The sequence below is a fragment of the Amaranthus tricolor genome, chromosome 14 (assembly GCF_026212465.1).
Source record: "Amaranthus tricolor cultivar Red isolate AtriRed21 chromosome 14, ASM2621246v1, whole genome shotgun sequence".
Classification (NCBI taxonomy): Eukaryota; Viridiplantae; Streptophyta; class Magnoliopsida; order Caryophyllales; family Amaranthaceae; genus Amaranthus; species Amaranthus tricolor.
The window spans coordinates 10,101,437-10,126,675 of record NC_080060.1 but is presented as its reverse complement, the minus strand read 5'-3'; the positions used below and the strand labels follow the sequence as shown (position 1 = coordinate 10,126,675).

At 34.5% G+C, this 25,239-nt stretch overlaps 4 protein-coding genes across 7 annotated transcripts in view; 3 read left to right on the top strand and 1 right to left on the bottom strand.

Moving 5' to 3' along the window:
• The window catches only part of LOC130799624 (uncharacterized), a 417,568-nt gene that overhangs the window by 322,799 nt on the left and 69,530 nt on the right, over nucleotides 1–25,239 (top strand). The gene's annotated exons all lie outside the window — the stretch shown is intronic.
• LOC130799614 (heat shock factor protein HSF8-like) lies at nucleotides 4,981–18,314 on the top strand. Of its 2 annotated transcripts, XM_057662768.1 has the most exons (5): nucleotides 5,316–5,452; nucleotides 5,532–5,854; nucleotides 6,635–7,159; nucleotides 7,241–7,466; nucleotides 7,544–8,176. In XM_057662768.1, the coding sequence occupies exons 3-5, from the start codon at nucleotides 6,638–6,640 to the stop codon at nucleotides 8,044–8,046; spliced, it is 1,251 nt and encodes a 416-aa protein (XP_057518751.1). In that variant the 5' UTR covers nucleotides 5,316–5,452; nucleotides 5,532–5,854; nucleotides 6,635–6,637; the 3' UTR covers nucleotides 8,047–8,176. The 2 variants fall into 2 exon arrangements, with proteins under 2 accessions (XP_057518750.1, XP_057518751.1); XM_057662767.1 differs by lacking the exons at nucleotides 5,532–5,854; nucleotides 6,635–7,159; nucleotides 7,241–7,466; nucleotides 7,544–8,176 and adding exons at nucleotides 15,600–16,903; nucleotides 17,519–18,314 and having other exon boundaries at nucleotides 4,981–5,452.
• On the top strand, nucleotides 8,216–9,614 carry LOC130799622 (uncharacterized). The gene is made up of 2 exons (XM_057662775.1): nucleotides 8,216–8,566; nucleotides 8,670–9,614. Exons 1-2 carry the CDS (start codon nucleotides 8,219–8,221, stop codon nucleotides 9,258–9,260), a joined length of 939 nt encoding a protein of 312 aa, XP_057518758.1. The 5' UTR covers nucleotides 8,216–8,218; the 3' UTR covers nucleotides 9,261–9,614.
• Nucleotides 10,642–24,738, bottom strand: LOC130799627 (protein SAMBA). Of its 3 annotated transcripts, none has more exons than XM_057662782.1 (3): nucleotides 24,464–24,738; nucleotides 23,535–23,645; nucleotides 10,642–10,666 (listed from the first exon to the last, which is right to left on the bottom strand). In XM_057662782.1, exons 1-3 carry the CDS (start codon nucleotides 24,597–24,599, stop codon nucleotides 10,659–10,661), a joined length of 255 nt encoding a protein of 84 aa, XP_057518765.1. In that variant the 5' UTR covers nucleotides 24,600–24,738; the 3' UTR covers nucleotides 10,642–10,658. The 3 variants fall into 3 exon arrangements, with proteins under 3 accessions (XP_057518765.1, XP_057518763.1, XP_057518764.1); XM_057662780.1 differs by lacking the exon at nucleotides 10,642–10,666 and adding an exon at nucleotides 19,278–19,638; XM_057662781.1 differs by lacking the exon at nucleotides 10,642–10,666 and adding an exon at nucleotides 19,281–19,749.

Genomic DNA, 25,239 nt, shown 5'->3' with positions numbered 1-25,239 from the left:
AAATAATAATAGCAACAATAATAACGTAATGGGAGTTCCGGACAGCAGCTGCTGTCTCGGTATTGGTGCCGATTCGGAAAAACGTTAGTCGTTTCCGTTATTGGTTTATGTATCCGATGTGTTAAAAAAAACTCGTTAAACGCTTGAAATAATTAAAAATAGTAATTGGGTGTTAGAAATTATGTAATTTGGTACCCAAGGTAATTGATGCATTCAGGACGCAGTGGTGAAGTTGGATTTTTAATTTGAATTTTCTGAACTGTCCAAAATGGCCAATAAAGTTTCTGGTCAGAAATTAAATTTGGAATCTTTGGAAATTGGATGAAAGCATTAAAAAATTATCAAGTCTTAGTAATATCTTAGTAGTATGGAGTGGATTAAATGTGTAAACACGTTCTAATACATGACCGTTTTGTGTGTATGTTATTTAGGACCTCGATTCATAAGAGGGCGAAATTCTTATCGTGCTTAAACGTTGTTTGGTTGCAGTGCTTAAAGGTACACACTTAGACCATACTGTTTATGTGGTTGTGCAAGTAGTGTTGTTTCATTTCTAATCAAGGCTTTGTAAATCACATAAGGATTAGACACTCAAATAATTTGAAAGGAATTAATCAAACATTGACAATTTATGTGTTTGTCACCCAAAGGGGTTGACGTTTGGTTATGTTACCCAAAAGGGTTAACGTTCTGGTTTGGATTATTATAATTATTGTTCCCATGGCAGTTTTGGATCATTACGGTCACCATGGGGGTATGCATACTTTAGCCTTTGACGACCCGAACAGGACGGGCAACGTCTTAGGTCGGTGGTTGCCTTGGGATTAGCTCTCCCAAGTGTATTCCTCCAAAAATATTTGAATTTATACTTGAACGACCCGAACAGGACGGGCAACATTACAAGTTGGAATTATCTAAAAGTGAATGGTTTATACTTGAACGACCCGAACAGGACGGGCAACGTTACAAGTTGGAATTATTGAATAATGAATATATATTAGAGCCTATGCATGCTAGGATAAACACAATGCTTGTTTTCAACCTGTTTGATATATGTATGAAGTCTCTGACGTGTATTGGTTGTTCTTTGGAACCTGCTACGTGTTGTCAAACGACGTGCAATAGGTTGACTGCAGGTGGGGGCTGGAGTGAGGACTCGGCTTAGAACTCGTAAACATCAAGACTAAGTTATATTTTGTAATAAGTTTATGAGTCGAAATAACTCGGTTTATGTAACGAAAGATTTTGACGTTTTTCTTTTGTTTCGTACAACTTTTTAGCTAGTCTAGAGGCCGGTAGGTTCTCGAGTTGTATGTAAAGACTTCCGCTGACTTGTTTTCTTTGTTTGGCGTTGTTTCCTGCGTTGACCATATTCCTTTACCGTTGGAACGTTGACGATCCGAGTGAAAAATGAAATTTTTTTTTTGTGTCCGTTTGTGAACCGGCATCATGTTTTCATATGATTTTCCGGGTCACTTAAACCGGGCTGTTACACAACTTGATGCTAACCTAATCATCAATTGAACCCCAATTCACTTGAACAAACACAAATACCTAATAAAGAACCCTAAACATTGTATTAATAGAATACCCAATTGAACTCCAGACTTAAACAATTAATTATCAATTTTCGTAACTTCCAACTCGGTTTTTAAGGATACACTGTTAGTATTTTTAGCATAAATTTCTCATACAAACTCGTATCGAGGTGATTCAAGTGGCCACACAACCACGACTCGAAGCTCTACAAATCTTATTTTATAACCAAAATCCAGAAAAGGATAGTAGTTATTTGAAATTAACCATAAACAAAAGGGATGAAATATGACTTTTATAAAATAAGATGAACTTTGCTTTTCCTTAACATAAGAATAAAGATGCTATAGAAATGTGATAAATGAAATGGCATGGACTAAAAAGAAATGATCTTGATCATGTTTCTTAATTTTGTAAATAGAAAGAAATAGAAAAAGGTTGGAGAACAAAAATGATAAAAAAACCAAATTGATGAATTCAGTGAGCATTGAAATAAAACTAATTTCTTCACTTCTAACAAGGGAGTTTAGGCAAATGACACATACATCATGATGTGTCTATGTAAGATGTAGAGAAGTTTTAGTGTCCTTTAACACTCCAAGCCGAAAATCTCATAAATAATACCCAATTTTTATCTTTGGTCTTAGTTTACGAAATACGTTTCACTAAATAAATATTGTAAATAAAATAAAATAGTCTCAAAATTTTACTCTATTTAAATGTCACTTTAAAATAAAAAAAAATAAATGAATAAAACTTTAAATACGTGTCAAAATAAGTAAAAAAAACCAATTATCATCTCCAAAATAATATTACTCGCATTAACTTAACTCGAATCCCAACTTAACTTAATTAGTATTATAATTAAGTTGTATCGAAATTATAGTCGTTTCATTCTCCCCAACTTAAAATATTTTTGTCCCCAAAATTACATTATACATCATAAATAACTGCAGACACTTTCCAACTTAATTAGTACTATAATTAAGTTGTATCACAATATTGGCCGTTACGCATGTAGTGCTTCAACAATACCGTCACACCTTTACCCTTCAACATTAAATTTTACAAAGATCCTTCTCCTCTTTCCAACACAATTTATACAGATTTTTAGTAGGAAAGCTAACTTCCTAATCAATACTCGCCCAGACTTAGCCTACACAACAGAAATTATTAGCCAATTCATGCAATCTCCTACCAAATTGCATTACTAAGCTCTCCTCTACACCCTAAATTATGTGCATTCCACGATTAGTCAGAGTATATTACTCTATGATGCTGACGAAATCACTCTTCAACTATATTATGACTCTGACTGGGGCTCTTGGATTGACTCAAGACATTCTACCACCGTTTATCTCATCCTCCTTGATTCCTCCCTAATTTGTTGGAAGTCCAAGAAGTAAGGGACTACGTCAAAATCATTTTTATAGGTTGAATATAGAGACATGGTCGCTGCCTCTTCAAAAATAACTTGGCTTGTACGCTTGCTTAAAGAATTAGGTGTGCAACAAGTCAAGCCTATGACTCTACACTACAAATAACTCAAAATCTCGACCTTTATGATAGAACCAAGTACATCGAGATAGACTGTCACTTCATTCGGAAAAAGATAATGAAAAGTCTAATATAATTAACTTATTTTCCTAGACTAATGCTTCTATTTCTCTCTCATTATCACTTTACAATTATTTTTTATTTTTAACAACTACTAAATTCCCCTAGTTTTCTACTCTAATAACATCGTGTTTTTAATTTGACTTTTAATTCCCAATAACTAACAAGATAAGCTTAATAAAGGAGTAAGTTAAGTGAGACTCAAATTCATAAACTTTCTTAAAAAGTGATACTTGCTTGGCCTACAACCGTGATATTACCAATTTCAAATGTGTTTCTAGAAGCAAACTTACAACACCAGTTTTACAAATGACCATACTGATAAAGTATTTGATGAATTCTATTAACATGTATGCTTTTATAGAGAAAATACATGTCTTTTTAAGTACTTTTAATTTTTAAGAAAAAAATTTATCTAGATACTTTTTTATAAAAAAATTACTGTTACTGGGTGGTTTCTAACTATTTTTAAAAAATGTTCTAATTTTAATTTCTCAAAATTCTCACATGAAAGCATTAATATAGATTACGAACCTTAGGAAATAAAATCATTAATATACATACTTCCTCCGTCCCATTATACCTATTATATTTGAATTTTTATGCAATCTCGTGTGTTATTTTGATTATTTATATATTGAATTATACACATCAAAAATTATAAAAAATTAATATTATGAAAGTATGCAAATAGATGATTCAAATAAGATCTCACTTGACTATATTTTTTCTTACACATTAGCCATAGTATATAAAATAAACTTAAACGATAAATAATTTCAAAACCATTATCTAGCGAGTATTTTATAACGAAGGAAGTACTTTATTATACTATGAGCAGAGGTGTTCATTCGGGTGATCGGGTCGATTTTGGACGGGTATCATTCAATTCGATTGTATTTCGGATCGGTTATATTACAAATGCGTGTTGCAACGGGTCACACTCGGGTCGGGTCGGTTAATCACGGTTCGGTTGAAGATCGGTTATTCGAACTATCGGATTAGCATCAGTTCGGTGTCGGTTGAAGTTTTTGTCGAGTTTCAATCGGTCTCGGGTTGTCATCGGTTAATAATTGGTTCGATTTTACCGGGTACAGATTGGGTTCGGGTTTTTTTCAAGTAGAATTCGGCTACGAATTGCAAATCACTAATTACTATTGATTGACTCAGTATCAGATTAAATTATTAGTCATTTTTTAATTGATGATAAGGTTCATTTACTTAAATCAATATAGTGAAAATGCAAATCAATTAGTGATCATTATTACATTGTTACTTTTACTTGTTTGACCAGAAATTAAAATTATAAAGTTCTATCAATTTTTATCTAATTCGATTAAAAGTAGTTAAATAAAGATTGACTATTGATTATTAACTCTAAATATATGAAACCATGTATTTATAAAATAACTAATAAGATGATTGAATATGAGTCGATCATAATTCTATTTTAAAAATTGGTTTAGATTTACAGTAGTTCGATCTAAACTTCGTTCGGGTTAAGTCGGTTTTAGCCGGATCGAGTTCGGTCTCGAGCATGATTCGGGTCGGTCATTATTAGGTTTGGATAATCTCGGTTAACGTTTATGTGTTTGTTAGAAAAATCGATTACAGCTCGAGTTCAGTTTTCCCATTTTCGGTTGCCAACCGGTTCTGGTATAGCTTCGGGTCGGGTAATATCGGTTCCATAAACCTAAAAAAAATATATTTTTGAGTCGGTTTACTTTCGATTTCGGATCGAATTTTTGAGTTGGGTCACTTTTGAACAGCTATAGCCTATAACCATGAGTATTATACTAATTTTTTTTAGAAAAAAGAAGGAAAAAAAAAAAGGAAGGCTGGCAGGGGGCAAACCCCCGTGAAAGGGAGCCAAAAACTCATCCCGCCCCATCATCACCTCCGTCATTTAAACAAATATTTAAATACACTCTTTCTCTCTCCACTCTCTTAGGGTTCCAACTTCCACCCCCTTCAATGTCCGTCTTTCCACCAAAACCCTAAGGCCTAAAGTTATTCACACCTTCTCCTTTAATCTACCAAATCTATGGAGTCTTCTTCAACCGCCACTATTTCCGGCGGAAATGCGCCAACTCCGATGTCTAACGTCAATGGGCCGCCCCCATTTTTGTGTAAAACTTACGACATGGTGGATGATCCAGCTACTGATTCTGTAGTTTCATGGAGTACTACCAATAACAGCTTCGTTGTTTGGAATCCTCCTGAGTTTGCTCGTGATCTTTTACCCAAGTATTTCAAGCATAATAACTTCTCCAGCTTTGTTCGTCAGCTTAACACCTATGTATGCTTTATCTTCCTCTCTTTGATAGTAATTTTTCCATCTTAAGTTAGTTACTTAATTGGGTTTTATGCTGCCTTAGATTGTTTCAATGCACTAAGGGGGCGTTTGGTTGGGGTATTAAGGAAAGGGAAAGGGAATGAAAATACCCCATTCCCTTTGATGTTGTTTGGTTCGCATTTTGAATCATTCCGTTTACCCAATTTTAGGTTTTGGTTAACCTAAATCACGTAATCCCCATTCCCCACCTCCCCCTCCACTTTCCCATTCCATTCCCTTCCCCATTCAGCTCCTGCTTCCTTCCTCGCCTCCCTACTGCTGCTGCTGCCTCCTTCCTCGCGCCTCCCTCCTCGCGCCTCCTTGCTGCTGCTGCTGCGCCTCCATTAACGGAATCTCCATTAACAGGTGAGTCTTCCTTTTTCTTCTTTCTCCTTTTTTAGATTTCTGCTGCTGTTTTCGTTTGCTTTTTTGTTGCTTTTTCTTCTTTCTCCATTAACGGAATCTCCAATTTTAGGTTTTAGATTTCGTTTTCTGCTCCTTCGTTCGTTTTCCCATTTGAGTTCCATTGATGTTGTTGATGCTGTTGAAATCGTTCGTTTTAGATTTAGCTATTGATGCTGTTGCTTGAATCTTGTTGCTTGATTCTTCGTTTTCATTAACAGTGTTGTTCCATTAACAGTTGAATCTTCGTTTTCAGTTGCTTGAATCTTGTTGCTTGAATCTTCGTTTTCATTAACAGTATTGTTCCATTAAAAGTTGAATCTTCGTTTTCAGTTGCTTGAATCTTGTTGCTGTTGAAACCAAATTTGAGTTCACTGTGTTGATGCTTGTTGATGCTTGTTGATTTCCCATTTAAATTGATGTTTGAATCTTGTATGGTGTTGATTGTTGAAGCAGTATTGGTGTATGATTAAATTGATGAATCTTGTTGCTGTATCATTAACTATATCGTGTTGCTGTTGATTGTTGAATCTTGTTGATTGTTGATATCCAAATTGATGTTGTTTTAGAAACTTGGGATTTTAGAAATTGGGATTATTGATGTTGTTTTAGTATGATTAAAAATTGGGATTTTAGAAACTTGATTATGTATCATTGTTTGTTTGTTTGTTTGGTTTTCAAGAATACATGGAAACAAGGTGCTTGGTAATTCTTTGATGTTCTTATTGATGTTCATTTGTACAGAAAATGGCTAGCATTGGTACTTCTTTGAAAAGGAAGAGAAATTGGGATTGTATTCGGTTCATAATTACTATGATTAATTGTGTTGTGTTGCTACATTTGATGTTGTACTCGATGAGAAAAACTATATACGATTCCCATTATGTTAAGCTTGATAAAAAAACTAGGAGAAAAATGAGATTGCACAACTTGAATAGAATGATTAGAGAAAGTGACACTTTGTGTAGGAACTATCTTCGTATAAATCGATACACATTTGGTGTTCTTTTAGAGATGGTTAGAGATATTGGTGGATTAAATGAAACAAGAAACACATGTTTGGAAGAGATGGTTGCGGGTTTCTTATACACATTAGCTCACCATAAGAAAAATAGAATGATGGGTGCACATTTTTATAGAAGTGGTGAAACTATTAGTAGACAATTTCATGCTTGTTTGTTAGCAATCTTAAAGTTACATGATATTCTTCTTAAGAAACCAACACCAATACAAGAGGATTGCAACGATGAAAGATGGAAATATTTCAAGGTAAATAAAAACCAACACTTTAATTTGAGATAAAATGGAGATACTATTACATATTGTAAAGTGATATTGTTTGTTTTGTAGAATTCATTAGGTGCCCTTGATGGTACAATGATTCTAGTGAATGTTCCTTGTGATGAGCGATCCAAATATCGGACTAGAAAAGGTACCCTTGCTATGAATGTATTAGGAGTATGTTCACCCGAGATGGAATTTATATATGTCTTACCTGGTTGGGAGGGGTCGGCACACGATGGTCGGATTCTTCGAGATGCTATTTCTAGGCCTAATGGGTTGAAAGTTCCAAAAGGTAATTTGATTGACGTACTAGATTTTATTTGAGATTAACTTAGTAAGAGAGTAATATTTTTTTTTTAATTTGTCAAGGTTGTTATTATCTATGTGATGGAGGATATACTAATGGAGAAGGATTCCTTGCACCCTATAGAGGGCATCTTTATCATCTTAGAGAATGGAATAATGGCCCCCGACAACCCCAAACCGCCGAAGAATATTTCAACTTAAGGCATGCAAAAGCTAGAAATGTGATTGAGAGATGCTTTGGATTACTCAAGGGAAGATGGGGGATTCTTAGAAGTCCTTCTTGGTTTAGTTTACAAACACATGGTCGAATTGTACTTGCTTGTGCTTTATTACATAATTTGGTAAAGAGATACATGCTTGCAGAATTTGATGATGAGGACTTGTTTGAGGAAAATGATAGTGATGATAATGATGGTGATGATAATGATGGTGATGTTAATGAGGAAGATGATGTGGAGTACATAACCTCCATTGCTGTAACCGATCCATGGACGAATTTCCGAAATACAATGGCCCAACATATGTTCAATGATTGGAGGGCTAGACAACGCAGACTTACTTTGTGATGTTATTCATTTTTATTTAAAACCTCCATTTCTTGTATTTGATTTTCAGACTTGTATGTTTATTTCTTGTATTGAATATTTGTTGGTTCATTCCATTTTTATATACATGCAATTTTGTTTACTATGATCAGTATAGTTCAATTTTGTTTATTTGTATTGAATGTTATAGAGGATGGATGAAAGTAGTGCTAGTGGAGGTGGAAGGGGAAAAAACAAACGATTTTGGACTGCCCAAGAAGATAAGGCTCTTGTGGAAGCCTTGTCAGAGTTAGCTGTTGATCCTCACTGGAGGTGTGAAAATGGATTTAGAAGCGGCTACATGGTTCGCTTAGAGGAGCTCATAGGTAAGGCTCTTCCTGGTTGTGGTTTGAAGGCTCTGCCACACATTGATTCTCGACTTAAGACACTTGTAGCCAAGTTTAGGGCTATTTCTCAAATGTTAAATACAAGTGGATTCGTCTGGGATGATGAAAAAAAAATGATTTCTGTAGATCGGGCTGTTTATGACGAGTATTGCAAGGTATGCCAACCTTTGTACATTTGACATTGTTTACTTTGAACAGTATGGTTCAATTATGTTTGAGATTTTTTGATGATGTTGTACATTTGAATGTTTGGTTCAGAATCATCCGAATTGCAAAAACCTGTTTGGAGTTTCATTTCCGCACTTTCATGAACTAATGAATGTTTACGGCAAGGATTACGCTACCGGAAAACCAGCTGAAGATTATGTTGAAGCAATACAGAATTTGCAAAACGTTGCCCCTCCACAAGTTACACTTGATTCAAGTGATGATGAGGGAATTGATGCTAGTGGTAATGCCACTCAAACTGTTACTTCTCCTCCTGCTAAAAAAATGAAAACTGAAAAAACTTCTAATAAAAGAAGTAAGAGAGGAAATGCTGGTGAAGGTAGTTCTAATGAGTTGGCTAGCTTACAAGCATTCATGAAAGACATGAATGTTCATCTTTCAACTATGGCAAATGTGATGGCCCGCACTGATGATCGTGAGCAAAAAGTAGTTGAACAGACTGAGAAAGTGTTAGAGGAACTACTATCTTTTAATTTAGAAGGTGTAACTCCTAACCAAGTTTTTGAAGTGGCTAACATTCTAACCTCACAACCAAACAAGCTCCTCATATTTTCAAAGTGTCCCGACGCTTTGAAAAGTGATTATGTTAAGAGTCTTCTTGGAGGAAATAGTAATGCTTAGATCTAATGTTGTGGTTCCATGAATGATTTTGAAAAGGACTAGAACACTTTTCGTATGTATTTTGATCTACAAACAAGTCATTATATGTAATTAATCGAGCTACGTTGTTATTATTTAGAGTTATGTTTTTTCAAAAAATAATTTTTTCAAGTTTATCATATAACAACTACTTATTTTTGGAGAAAATATAAAAGAATTTAAAAAATCAAATTTTGATTCCTTAGCTTGAACCAAACAGTCACAAAGGGAATCATTCAGCAGTTCATTCCGTTTCCTGAACACAACCAAACAACTAGGCTAAATTAGGGGAATCCATTTCTTTCTCCTTCATTCCCTTTCCTGATTCCATTCCGATTCCCTTGTGCGAACCAAACGGCCCCTAAATAAGATTAATTGAAATATATGTATTGTGTGAATGTCATGAAATTTTTTTAAAGGTTTAATAGATGGGAGTGAAATTTAACTGTAGAAGAAAGTGTTGCAATTAATTTGGGACGGTTTATTTGATGAATATGTAGCAGCTCGTTTGAGACGGTGGGAGTTCATTTTTGGATGATTTTTGTTAATTTGATGTTTTTCTGTTTCAAATTCTCTTGTTATGAATTGTTGATATGTAGAATTACTTGTTTTGATTGGGGTTTAGAAGGTTAGATCAAGTGCAATTGCGATTAGAATATGAAATGGTCTAGCAGATAGTCAAAACAGCTAACTTGACAAAATTTTGGTCAAAATTTGTTAGCATTGGTTCACTTGGTAATTTTAGGCACAAATATAGTTAACAAAATATTTTTATTGAAAATTGAAATTTGGAAATATGAATGGTGAAAAAGCTAGAACTGGTTTTGGTTTGCCTATAGTTGACTGTTTTTACCATCAATTTGTATCGGTGTCTATAATTCACCTGAGCTCCTTGAAATTATGGTGGACTCGAACAGCTTTTTGTTAAATTTTCACTAAATATCTTATCCCTCTCTTTTGTTGAAGTCCATGTCGTGATTGGATGAATGAGGGGCTAAAACATGTGACAATGAATGCGTAGAAGTGGAAGTTATAACGTGGCTGAGGAACCTTTTATAGAGTTGCCATTCTAGTGCCCTATGTAACACCCTCAGAATAGGTCGGACTTTTGAAAACACCTTTAATGAAAAACAAGCCAAAACCTACTCATGGGAGTGTTACCGCCACATCTATTTCTAATAAAATAAATGTAAGGCTTAACGACTAAGAAATAACTTAATAACTTTAAATCCAATTAAGGGTCTTACAACATAAGAGAAGACTGAAACGCAATCTATATCCATATAAAATTTAAACAACTTAAGGTAAAATTTAAACTGAAATACGACTCTAACAAAAGCTATGTTTCTAGGTGATTCTCACTCCACGATTCCCACGCAATCAATAACCTGCAACATAAGAATGCAAGAAAAATAAGGGAAAATCTCCCAAAATCAGGAAATATAGTAATTTCAACTCCATCCCGTAAAACGATTAAGTTTGAAAATGATTTAAAAAATAAAATATAATCAAATTGAAAAATATTTTAGAAAATAATTATTAGCTGAGTTTAAAAGAAAAACAATTTGAGAAAACAATATATATTATATCACATAAACCAATTTATTAAGTTGATATTTAATAATGACAAACACATAATCAAATTTTTTAATTTGAGGGAACGAGAACGCCAGTAGGCCGAGGCTTTACCCCTATACCTACTTCATCAAGAGGTCGTCACCCCAAATAATTCAAGGCCAGCAGAGTAGTCTCAGGGAACCCTAGTGTGCACACTCCTTCTACTTGGATCACAACAAATAGAAAGAAGATCAAACATCGTATCAAGTATCAGAAATAATACTACCTGTCGGCAGTTATACTAACCAAACAGGACAACCTGTCCATCACCCTTATACTTGGATCACAACAAATATAAGAGCTTCATTTCCCTCATGTTACACTTTACGTGATTTAAAATATTTTAATAATTAGTCGCGAGCACACAAACATATAATCAAACATACATTATACATTTTATTTTTTGATCATAGGTTTTCCCAAGAAAAATATATTTTTCTCCCAAATTCAATCGCATTTAAAATTATTATTAAGATAATAATATAACTTTCATCAAAATAATAATATTATAAGTATTTCTCTTTCAAATTAAACCGTATCTAATTTCGTTATATAAATAAAAAAAATATAAATTTTATCAAAATAGTAATTATAAATTCAAGTTTGACAAAATATAATTTGAGAATATATAAAACATAATATCATACAAAATAATGTCATATCAAATCATGCACCCATTTAAACACATTAATTATCACTTAGCACATAATACTAACGAGATAGTCCTAATTAGATGGACATTGAGAATTACCTTGTCACGCGATCCTAGACAACGTTCGCTCCTAATAATCTCTGTCTACGAATCCGCTGTCTTTAATATCGAAATCTTGCGTTTTCTTGACTGAATTTTAAGCAATTGGAAGATGAAGTAGTTTGTAGGAGAAAAAAAGAAAATGTGAGTAATAATGTGAATGAATTAAGGGTAATTGGTTTAATTTATAATAGGTAAGTGAGGTTAGTTATAAGATTTAGAGGGAGAGGTGGGAAGTTATTTGTTAATGGGGAGTTTTTTTTATTATTATTATTTTTAAAATTTCTGAAATTTATTTATTTATTTATTATTATTATTATATTTAAAAAAAAAAAACGGATGTTACATGCACTCCTCTTTAAAACAAAAGTTCGTCCTCGAACTTAAAGTTAACTACTGAAGTTTTAAAAGAAAATTGGACGGTTTGGTAGACTCGCATCACCCCCCCTATTTTAAAAAGTTTCGTCCTCGAAACTCAACGTACCTGTTCGAAAAGTTCGGGGTATCGCTTTCTCATGTCAACTTCGGTTACTCATGTAGCTTCTTCGGTTTGCTGGTTCGTCCATAATATCTTGACCAACTTAATTTCCTTGTTTCGGTTACATCTTGTTTTGGTATCAAGGATTTTTATTGGTTTTTCTTCAAAGGTAAGGGTTTCATCAAGTTCAATGGTTTCAGGTTGTATGATATGGGAAGGGTCATGGACATATTTTCGGAGTTGGGATACATGGAAAACATTGTGGACTTTAGCTAGGTTCATAGGTAGGGCTAATCTATAGGCTACTTCCCCAATTCGTTCCAATACTTCATAAGGACCTATAAAACGAGGACTCAATTTACCCTTCCTACCAAATCTCATGACACCCTTGGTTGGTGACACTTTGAGCAAAACTTTTTCATCCACTTCAAACTCTAATGCCCTCCTCTTTTTGTCTGCATACGACTTCTGACGATCTTGCGCTCCCTTCATACTTTCTTGGATCATTCTTACTTTCTTTGTAGTCTCCTCAATCATGTCTGGTCCTAATCCCAATGACTCATTAACATCATTCCAACATATAGGACTCCTACACTTTCTCCCATATAGGGCTTCGTAAGGTGCCATTCCTATGCTAGAATGAAAACTATTATTGTAAGAAAACTCTACATACGTCAAATTTTCCTCCCAAGATCCACCAAAATCCATAACACATGCTCTTAACAAATCCTCAAGAGTCTGAATCGTTCTCTCTGTTTGACCATCTGTTGCTGGATGAAATGCAGTACTGAACTTTAGTATCGTGCCCACTGCTTCTTGTAGCATCTTCCGAAATTTGGACAAAAATCTCGAATCTCTATCTGATACAATATCCTTAGGCACACCATGCAATCTCACTACCTCTTGAAAATACGCGTCTGCCATCTGTTGCATTGTCCAAGTATTCTTCATAGCTATAAACCTTGCTGTTTTTGTTAATCGATCCACTATCACCCATATGGCATTCTTTCCTGTTTTTGACTTTGGCAATCCTACTACAAAGACCATTGAAATCGACTCTTATTTCCATCCAGGTACTTCTAATGGTTGCAATTTTCCCTCCGGCTTCATATGTTGGATTTTCACCTTTTGACACGTTAGACACTTCGCCACAAAGCCTACAACTTCACGCTTCATGTTCGGCCACCAAAAGTTCTTCTTAAGATCCTTGTACATCTTATCACCACCAGGATGTATTGAGTATGGCGAATTATCGGCTTCAGTCATAATCTTAGTCTTAAGTTCCTCGTCATGCGATATGCACCATCTTCCTTTATACTTCATTACGCCATTTTCATCACTTTCGAACTCAGGTGCTTGACCATCCTCCTTCAACTTCTTCAATTTAGTCAACCAGTTATCCGTAACTTGCTTCATTCTAATTTCCTCAAAAATTTCAGATTCAATCGTCATTCCATTCAATTGAGCACCCACATATCCATACTCTACCACTTCTAAGTTCATTCTACGAATCTCTTCACACAACTCATCTGCTAAAATTAATGCATTCATTGTATGACTTGACTTCCTACTCAGAGCATCAACTACTTTGTTTGCGTTTCCCTCACAATACTTCAAATCCAGATCATAATCCTTAATGAGTTGTAACCATCGTCTTTGTCTCATATTCAACTCCTTTTGAGTGTACAAGAACCTCAAACTCTTGTGATCAGTATAAATCTTGCACTTTACTCCAAATAAATAATGTCTCCAAATTTTCAATGCAAAGACTACAGCTCCCAATTCTAAGTCATGTGTGGGGTAATTCTTCTCATGCGGCTTAAGTTGTCGTGAAGCATATGCTACTACTTTCCCATCTTGCATCAACACACAACCTAGTGCATTCTTAGATGCGTCTGTATAAACCTCATATTCTCCACTTTCATTCGGTAAGGTCAGCACAGGAGCAGAGGCAAGCCTTGATTTCAACTCTTGGAATGACGCTTCACACTTTTCATCCCATTGAAACTTAATGGTCTTATTCATCAAATTAGTGATAGGTTGAGCGATTCTCGAGAAATTTTTCACAAATCTCCTATAGTATCTGGCTAGGCCTAAGAAAATTCTCACTTCTGTCACATTAGTGGGTGTAGACCAGTTCATTACTGCTTGAACCTTCGAGGGATCTACCATTACTCCATCCTTTGTAATTACATGCCCCAAAAATGCTACCTTTTCCAACCAGAATTCACATTTTGAAAACTTGGCATACAACTTATTCTCTCTTAAAATCTCTAAAACTTTCCTCAAATGAGCCTCATGCTCTTCTCGATTCATAGAGTATACTAAAATATCATCAATAAAAACAACTACAAACTTATCCAAATAAGGCTGAAAAGTCCTATTCATAAGGTCCATAAAGACAGCAGGCGCATTAGTGAGTCCAAAGGGCATGAATGTGAACTCATAATGGCCATACCTCGTTCGAAAAGCTGTTTTGGCTATATCCTCTTCTGCAATTCGTAATTGATGGTAACTTGATCTCAAATCAATCTTTGAAAATACTTCTGCACCCCTAAGTGATCGAATAGATCCTCAATTCTAGGAAGTGGATACTTATTTTTCACCGTCACACTATTTAAATCCGTATAATCAATACATAGTCTCAATGTTCCATCTTTCTTCCTAACAAATAATACTGGGGCTCCCCAAGGTGATACACTTGGTCTTATATATCATTTACCCAACAAATCCTCAAGTTGTACCTTCAACTCTTGTAACTCGGCAGGTGCGATCCTATAAGGTGCCTTTGAAATGGGTCCTGTTCTCGGAACTAAGTCAATCTTGAAGTCTAACTCTCTCACAGGTGGCATCTCTGGAATCTCATTTGGGAACACATCAACAAACTCCTTAACTATAGGTATCTCTCCTAACTCGTCCTCTTTCATGCTTGTGTCCTTTACATAGCACAAATATACGGGGTAGCCTTTCCTAAAATGGGTCTGGAGATTTAAGGCGGAGATAAGCTTGGTCTTTGGTGGCTCGAAAGTAGTTTCTTGGTAGGTTAGTTTATTTCCCTTAGGGCCTTTAAAGGTAATTCTCTGTTTAGCACAACGGATTTTAGCCTGATACTTCTTTAACCAATCCATCCTCAAAAACGAAATCGAGGCAACTAACAAAAAGAGTTTATCACTAGTATTCTCAAAACTGCAATTTTTATGTCTTAACAAGGAAAGAGTACTCCATCCCGGAGTATGGCGTTGAATCAAGAGGGGTAGTATGCATAGGCCTCCCTAGGCAATTGCCCGAGTCATTTGATTAAAGTCTTCATCGATATTGATATTGGTAGCATTCCTTTAGTGTGAATTGTGAACAATGGTAGCCCGTAACAAAATATTCTTTTTGGTTCCTTGTTCCTCTATTTTTCTGAGTTTGTAATTTGTTATTGTTGTAGTACTTCCCAGAAGATGTTTTTTTTATTTTACTTGGTTTTCAGGGCTTTAGAAAGGTGGATCCAGACCGCTGGGAATTTGCCAATGAGGGGTTCTTGAGGGGTCAGAAACACCTGCTTAAGAGCATTACTCGCCGAAAGCCTGCTCCTGGACATGGCAATCAGCATCAACAACAAGCACCTCAACAGACTTCCTCTGTAGGAGCTTGTGTTGAGGTAGGCAAATTTGGGCTAGAGGAAGAGGTGGAGAGGCTTAAAAGGGACAAGAATGTGCTTATGCAAGAACTTGTTAGACTGAGACAGCAGCAGCAGACGACTGATAATCAGTTGCAAACTATGGTACAGCGCCTGCAGGGAATGGAGCAGCGCCAACAACAAATGATGTCATTCTTGGCAAAAGCAGTTCAAAGTCCTGGATTCTTGGCTCAGTTTGTACAGCAGCAAACTGAGAGCAACAGGTGCATATCTGATGCTAATAAGAAACGAAGACTTAAGCAGGATGGTGTTTCTGAGAGTGAAAACTCGACCCTTCCTGATGGGCAGATTGTGAAGTACCAACCCTTGGGGAAAGATTCTACTCATGCAATGCTCCATCAACTAAGGGAAATGAATGCGAATTTCAATAGCAATTCAGGTGATTTCTACTCGGGGGATTCATCATCGACTAGTGCACTGGACAATGAAACGCCTGCAAGCCGGGTATCAGGAGTTACTTTGCAAGAGGTGTCACCTACTTCTGTTCCAGCTTATTCAACCTCAGCTGCAAACATTGCTGCTGTTAGTCGTGATGCTGTTGTGTCTGAGATAGAATCGTCTCCTGTGATTACCCGTGCTGAAAATCTGCCTATCCCAGAGCTTTCAGAAATAAGTGGACTGGTAACTCCAGAATCCATATCTTCTGTTTCTCTTCCCCAGACAACTGCTGTCATACCAGAGATTCCTGCTCTGCCTGACCTTGTCCAGAACTCTGTTAATATTCCCGGTGGAAATTTTATGTTAGATGAGACTGGAGATAATGAATTCATGGATCTGTCATCTGTTCCTTTAGAGGGGACAAGTTCAATTGACATTGACAAGTTGTCTCCTCCTGATATTGATGCTTTACTTGATGATGCCTCCTGGGAACAGTTTCTGGACCGTAATATAATTTCGTTTGATGATAGAAACGAGTCAGATTTTCCCAACATTGATATTTCAACAGAGGGAACAGAAGTGCAACCCTTGGAGAATGGGTGGTCTAAACATCAAAGAATGGATCAGCTTACAGAACAAATGGGTCTTTTGAATTCGGATAACACTTTACTTTGAAACAATTATGTGTATAGTTTTATGGCTTCATACCATCCAAGGTAATCTCTTGAGAACTTAGTATCTGTACAGGCTTTAGCTTTTCTTTATTTCTGCAGGTTGTACTCATTCTGTACTTGTGCTTGTGAATATGACCTTGGTTTTTCTTTCTAATCCATTAGTTGTGCGTTCCAAGCGGTTCTCAATTTACTGCGAAATGTTACAAAAATAACACATTACGTCTGATAATCTGACTTGGTAGTAGGACAAGGTGGTTGAGTATTTGTGACAGATGTTGGAGTCTTTGGGGAAGTACTTTTGTCTTTTTGTTTGCTCTAGGTATGCTACTATCTGCATATCTAGCACGCCTAGATTATAAACCTGAAATATCTCTTATCTTCTAGCCTTTTCTATAATAGTAAAATGACTCATTTGATCATGTGCACTTCTTATTTATGTAAGGTTGCAAATAATGCTTGGTATCAAAGGTCAATTAAAAATAATGGTTTTGCTACCGTAAGAGTTAGGTTGTGTACATTAAATCTCTCAAGTTTTGCATAGGCAGAAGCTTAAGTGGAAGCTACTCAATGGGATTAGAGTAATGAAAGACCATCTCTGTTCAGTCATTTGGCTTTTGCTTTCTTTTAACATCATGCAGCTGGTTTTGTTGGTTGCAGGCGTAAATATACAAGGTCAGGCTAATGATGCATGTTCCATGCTTTTTATATTAAATTGGCGAACTAGCAATTCTCAGCAACTGCCCCTGGATTATGAAGTACATTATGGTCATGGATTCTCAAAAGAAATAAAGAAGGCTAGGAGTTAGCGAATCGGTGAAATGTATTTTTCCAAATGTATTAATATCAATACATAAATTCGTACAATCAACAGTGAGGCATTTAGCTTATGATGAAAGTTGAAGATTCAGCATTTCTGCTCCATCTTTTGATGTAAATACAGCGAAATTTTTTGCCCTTGTAGAATGTAGCATACTGGCTTCCAACTGTGAACCAATTTCCTCCTTTTTGTATGGTTTGTGTATATGGTTTACCTGTACTTTTATCTTAATATAAATATAAAGTCCTATTATTTATTAGTTTAGCAGTTACTGGCCACGGAATTGTGTACAGACTTTAGGTGAATGCCAGACTTCCCATCCTCTAGAGGAGCCCGTCTTTTCTTTTATTACTTATGGCTCTAAGTCTTGACTCTAATAGAGTACTTCCTCTTGCTCCACTTTCATTGTAGTCCTTTCTTTTTATTTTGCTACAAATAAAAAATATCCCTACTATATTTTATTCTCAACCAACATTTTCAATTTTTCTTTTTTATACTACTTTTTTATATTATATTTGCTTGTTAGAGGATAAATATTTTTAAAAGGGATTAAGAAAGTAGTATTCTATAGCCTATAGCAGTAGAGTATTAAACTAGAGGGTTTAACTCTGGATCGCTTCGTTTAGAACTCTCTTATAGCTACAAACTAAGTAAAATTCTTGGTTCTAGTTGTGAAATTTACTTCACACATTCAATTAAGATATATCTGGGAATCATGATTTTATTTGGAAATTTGAAATTGACTCAAATTTATTGTTTGACAAATAAAAAATTTTCAAATTTAGATTTGGATTAAATTCTACCATTGTTTTTAAAGTAGTTAAAGTTGAGAATTTAAGAACGACTATTCAAACCTTGTCATTCTCAAATTTTTCATTTATGATTTCATACTTAAAATCTATAATTAGAAATGAAATACTTGTTTTCAAACACTATATTATAATATTTGAGATTTTAATTAAATTTTTTTTTTTAAAAAAGTAACCGAATAAGTTTATTATGTTAAGAGGGACTTTAAACAAAAAAATAGTGCTACTTGATGCTGGACAAGGGACTAATATTATTGCCACAATTTTAAATTTATGTAACAATAATATGAATTATATATGAGTGGTATAATTTGGTCCGACGATTTGTTCATATCTAGTACGAAAAAGATGAACGAGTAAATCTTTTTACTTTTATGAAAGATCATATATAGAGTGATAGATTAGAGTTTTTTCGATTCCCTCAATTCCTTCTCTTTATATGAAAGAAAATAAGAGAAAACTGGCTAGATTATATGAGGTCTTAACTATAGTCTATAGCTCAATCCATTAGTATTAGTCCAATTTATTGTACAACTTCCTAGAAATGGAATTCTTTAGTGTAGTCATTTTCCAATTTTTTTAGTCTAATTATAATACTTATCCTCTAACAAGCAAATATTTATTACTAAAGTGCCAAATCTAATATTTTCCAACTAAAATTGGCGTGGCCTGAAATAAGACATGTAGCTATTGTCCTCCAAGTCCAATCCAATATATTCCAACTAAAAGGGAATCAACTCATCTTGTTAAGATTGTTTTATCATGAAATAAGTTTATATAATTAGTCTATATCTCTAATTGATAACTTTAAAATTGTAAACGAGCACTTTTAACACACTAAATATACATAAAACATCTCAATACAAATATTCTCACCATAAAATTATCTCATTAAGAAAGTTATAAAAGGGAAAACTGATACACACAACTTGTCGTGTGTGTACATAGACATTAGTCGTCAAAAGTAAAGGGCAGCATCAACATTTTGTCCCTTGCTTGTTGAAAAACTGTTAAAACAATAAACGGACTATTTAACGTGTGTGTACATATATTTTATGTATATCTGTCTTCAAGCCCTGATTCTTCAACCAACAGAATCATCTCTGAATTTTGATATATATGCAAGACAATGGCCTCAAAATGAAGCTTGCCTACAGAAGACGATACAAAGGAAACAATAACTTATAAGGGAAACCTCGACTCAAGATGAGCTGAAATTCCATGTATTTAGGATTTCATGTTCCGCAATGCCATGGAACCACCTGCATCTCAGGAGACAAATAAATACTCTAACAATATGCCCAAAAGTTCGTTGAGTGAAAGTATGATTGCTATAAACATTCCTTTAACTACAACAAATAGGTTTCCGATTAACCATTAATTACATTCATCATCTACGACTTTGCATAAATAATAAGTGCACAAGATTTTAGAGTCATTTTACTTCATTATAATCCAAAGCCAAATAAATATAAATCTTTGGCTTCATCAAGAATGGACAAGCAAAAAGCCCTTTGTTTCTAACTAGTCATTACAGAAGCATGGAGCATCAATTCAATGATCAGGATGGACTATGGGGAGGGAAGGGTTTATAGACTTAATTACAAACCTAACAATTACCATCAATGTTAGTTATTTCAAAAAGTTCTATGATCATACATCATGCAGGTTACAAAGCAGAATATTTTTAAAAGCGGACCCAAACAAAAAAAGAATAAAAAATTGGATCTCCAAACAAATCATTCTAGATGTTATTATTGCAATATCCACTTTAGGTTTGAGTTTTCTCCAGTTGTGATTTGTGAACAGGGATATAGATCTCAAAAACAAAATTAACTGTAAGGTGCATTTTAATCTCATTGTGGCCACTGTCCAAATGGCTTGAATTTTGCCATAATTGAATGGAAATGACTTTTAAGTTCAATATGGGACTTATAAATTGGAAGAATTCAGAAGAATTGCTGACTTGGCAGATGCTACTTTCCAAGAACACATTCAGGAAATTTCAATCAACAACCTTCTCATAGACAGATATATTGTAGCTGCTTGGATGGAACACTATCATCCCAGTTTAAGGAGACACTCGTTATTACAATGAATTGGAGAAGTCACTGGCTTAGACAGGCCATTTGGTTGGTGTCGATACGTAAACAGGGGCTTTCAGTGGAAAGAAGAGTTGTACTAAAGAGTTCCTACAACGAAGGATAAGGTGAAGTTGCATTGGCCAGGTTATGCTGTATATGGGCACAACCACCAAAAGGTCAGTCTTGGTAGATTAAAACGTTTCACAAGGAAAGTAATTGCCTTAACAATGCTCTACTCGATTAATACCAATGGAATGACAACGAATCGGACTCAAATAATACATACTCCGACTTTGCTCTAGATTAAAGTCATGTGTTTTTTAACCTCCACCTCCAACTCAGAGACTCGGATTTTACGTCCTCCGACTTTGCTCTAATTCGGATTCTTGGCCGGCGGAGTTGGATTTTAAATCTTTTTTCAAAAAAGTCAAAATTTTTAACAGTGGTAAATTCATAAAAACAATGTCATTTGAAAAGGTTACGATTTGCCCAAATTCGACTTATAAATAAATAGAGTTCGACCAATTCAACTTAATAACTCAAATATGCTACGTTTCGCCTAAATTTTACTTAATAACAAAAAGCAAACTCGCAACAATGGTGTCTTTCGAATAGGCACAACAAAGTTTAAACAATATTGAAGAAAACCAATAACTCAACTACCAATGAAAAACACATAAATAATAGTCAAAATAGGCACATTTATCCGTTTAAATCAATACTACAAAATACAAATTTGTTTGAAATAAACTAGGAAAACAAAAATTTGAACAAGTCGGAATCAGAGGACAAATTTTCTCGAAGTCGAATTGTCGGATTTATTCTGAGATCCAACTCTGACTTAGAGTCGGAGTATTATAAACAGATTCTTAGAGTCGAAATTCTTTTTCTCGGATTTGAATCTGATTATTTTTCTAGAATCAAGTCTGACTAGGGTTGAATTTAGACTAAGTTGCCGTCCCTAGATACCATTATCCCACAACACAGGAAAAATCCTTTTAAGAGACTAAAAGCTGGTTCACACAAAAATGCTATCCCATGTACCATGAGAATTACTTTTAAACACTTCGACTTCAAATGGATGTTGACAAAAAACTAATGAATCTACCACCCTCTTCTGCAATTATGATGGCCAACGCCGCATGCACCACACGTAATGCGGATGCGGTGTATGTTAGAAATAACCAATAATCTAAATTGCAAAGGAAGTGATACAAAAAAATTAAAGTTCAAAAAATTCATATGCTATTTTCAGCTACAAACATCATAAGTAGATGGGAATCTCAAGGTAGTCCAAACATTGATTTAAAGGAAGTCATGTAGATGCTAGGGAAGCCATTTTCTAACCATGATAAATATCTGGAAACATGTAACACACGTCAAAGGTGCAGGATTAAGCTGACCTCCAACATTGACAAATCCAAGGATTATCCTTAGAATGAGTTTTACTACAGCACCATGTCACATGCTGACTCTTCCACCCAAGTTGTTGCATGTGGGTTACTTTCCCATTATCTTGTCACAAGCCATGTCAAAGCTTGCTAAGTTCATTTGTTGGATAAGTGTGTAATTGTGTGGAGTAAAAATTTTAGTGGGAGCAATGAGAGTAAAAAAGTTGTGGGAATGCTTAACTTGTATTGCTCTTAAGAATGATTTATGAGGTATTATGACAAGGTGATTGTACAACCACCACCTTGGGGTATTTATTGCTTCTAAGCTAACTCTACTAAATTTAGAGGTTCTAATCTCCTTATGGAAGTATTAAAAAATATCTAAAAAATATCACATGAGAATCATGAGCTAGCCTAACGGTTGAGGATTTTTCCTTTAACCCTTGTGAAGGAGGATAAACTCTCACCACCAATGGGAAGGATTTATTCACTATCCCCTATTGTATGTAGGGATTTTCTAACTATTCTGGATCAAAAAAAGAAAAAAAAACACATCATCCCAAACGTAGAAATTTCTACATCTTTAATAAGAGATATTGACTTTAGTCTTCTATAAGTCTTCCTAGAAACACACTCCCTAGAGTCCTACACCCTTACAGTATTTACATAATGCTACAAGAAGCCCATGCAAAGTTTCCTGAATAACGAACTTTGTTTGAGACCTAACAGCTTCAATATAATGATTTTATAATATGCGTGTTCATTGTCTAATAAGGTTTCAAGCTAATTTTCTTATTAACTCCTGATGCTTGTAGTTCTTGGGCACCCTCTATGGTCATCCCTCTTTGTACTCATCAAAGGATGCTAGGTGGGATAAAAGAAGATCCATGAATTAAACCTATAAGAAGGATGGTTCTTAGAAAATTTGAAGACTCTAAGTCTTGAAATGTTCCTATGGAAAAGACTTTAGAAGTGACTCAAGAATGTCCAAGGGTATGTCCTTTGGTTTGAGCAAACTCCATTACATTTAGATCTTCAAATTTTAAATTATCGCTTCTAAATCCATTTTGTTCCTATGATCAACAACCATCCAAAGCCGTCACTCTTGTAAAACAACAATCATTAAGACACCTCATAGCCAATAGACCCTAGTAACAAGAACCTTTTTATGATGTGCCCAAAATCAAGACAATACAGAAAATTATATAGACATGCTCCTAAAGGCTATCATTTCAAGAATAACTACAAAATGGGTCATAAACTTATAATATCTACCACTAGCTTGGATACCAATATCCATCATATCCTCAAGTTCTTCAGATTCTTCATCGCAAGAGAATTTGTTGAACAAAATTAGAGATAATAAAAAAACAACCATTCCCGTATCAGCATTACTTACCATCACATTATATTTTTGTGACTCCTAATTATATCATTATCAAGGCTGTTGTGCAAATATACAAAAAAAATAAAAAATTTAGGAAACAAAGACAAATAACAGCCAACAATAATTAACAGTTCAAGACACTGCACCACAAGTCCACAACATGACAAATCAAAACTAAACCTAACCTGGCTTAGATACAAGGTTTATTCGAGATCGAGGCCCCTCATACATCCAATTGTCTTCGTCTAATGACTTGATCCCTTTGTTAAGCGCATCCATCAGATCTGATTTAAGCACTAGAACAACAAATGCCAAAGATGTCAAGCCTCACATGTTAAAACCTTAAAAAGATCATCAAAACCCTTAAACTAATCTGGACATCAACAACACTAAGTCATGTAAAAGTTGTATCCTCATAAATTTTTTACTTGAAGTGAATGGTGATAACAGAAAATAATGGATGATGTAAAACTTCATTAATTCTATCTAATTTCTACATTTAAAAAGCAGAGCTGTTTCATTTTCCTAATCCTGTTGATTCAAGTATAACTCATAAAAATTGCATTATATTATTCTCTCTCTTATTCACCATATAGACTAACTACTTTCCTTCATAAAAAACAAGTTGTAAGAACTTAATCAATCAAATACCAGATTCTTAAAAAGGGAGCCTTAAAACGTTTGGAGTTCAAGTATTAGAAACCGCCTCTTGCAAAAATACGTGATAAGGTTTGTCTACATTCCACTCTTATGGTGAGACCCTTCTCGAACCATCGCTCTGCAGGTATGCTTTGTCCACTGGCTGCTTTAATTTTAAATACCAAACCCTTGCTTGTCTTCATTGTACTAAGACCTAAAAGTATAAAACCTAATTGTGTGCCGTTTGATACAAAACCCATGATTGGAAGCCATTATTGAAGGAAATTTCTACAAATTCTTTTGAATTAATCCAAACAATTTCTACAAACCTTGAGTTCAATTTCTACACATCAATTGTGTATATTGAAACAGCACGATAATTTGCAGTTGAATTATGATAATTGGAGAGGAAAGCTGAAGTAATTATTCCATGTAAATCAAAAGAAACGGAAAAAAAGAAAAGAATAGAAAGAACCTTGTAAAGCGTCGTCCTTAGAGTCGAGAACAGAAAGGAGTTGAGAGGAAGCAAAATGGAAATCATCAACATCAGGAGGAGTCGTATTATTGCTATTCTGGTTGTTGTTTCCGGTGCCTTGCGGAGTTGTCGCCATTGTTGCTAACTGCCCCTGGTTTTTTCAGGATGTTTTAAAATTTGTTTGAAATTTGATTTTTATTCTTTGATATTTTCTACTTTTTTTCCTTTTTGTTTTCGGGTGGGGAAATATTAATAAGTGGTTTTTTTTATTGTATTATTCTCTTTATTTTTATTTGTTTTTTTTATTACTTTTTTGCAGATTTCAATACAAAATTAAAAGTTAAATAATTTTAATTATGAGTTTTTAAAAATTTTAGAAAATTAATATTTAGAAAATATATATTATGATGAATATATCAAATCCCACATGATTATGTTTTTAAATATGATTGATGAGAAACCATAGTCAAAACTTCACACTAAAATTCAGGAAGTATATTTTATTTGGAAAGAACATATGAAAACGAAAAGAGTACTACACAATATTTTTCATAAAATATAATATGATATTTCATTTTCCTAATGTTCTTCCCGTTTAGAATATTTTATTTTGGACAGAGAAGTTTGATTAAGATTTTTAAGAGATATATAGATGATAAAATATATTCATGTAAGATTTCATTAGATTTGTCTTAATTTATACTTTTTTATTATATATTTTTTATAATTTTTTATAATGCGTATTTAAAGATATTGAGGCTCGAAAGTTGCTTAGA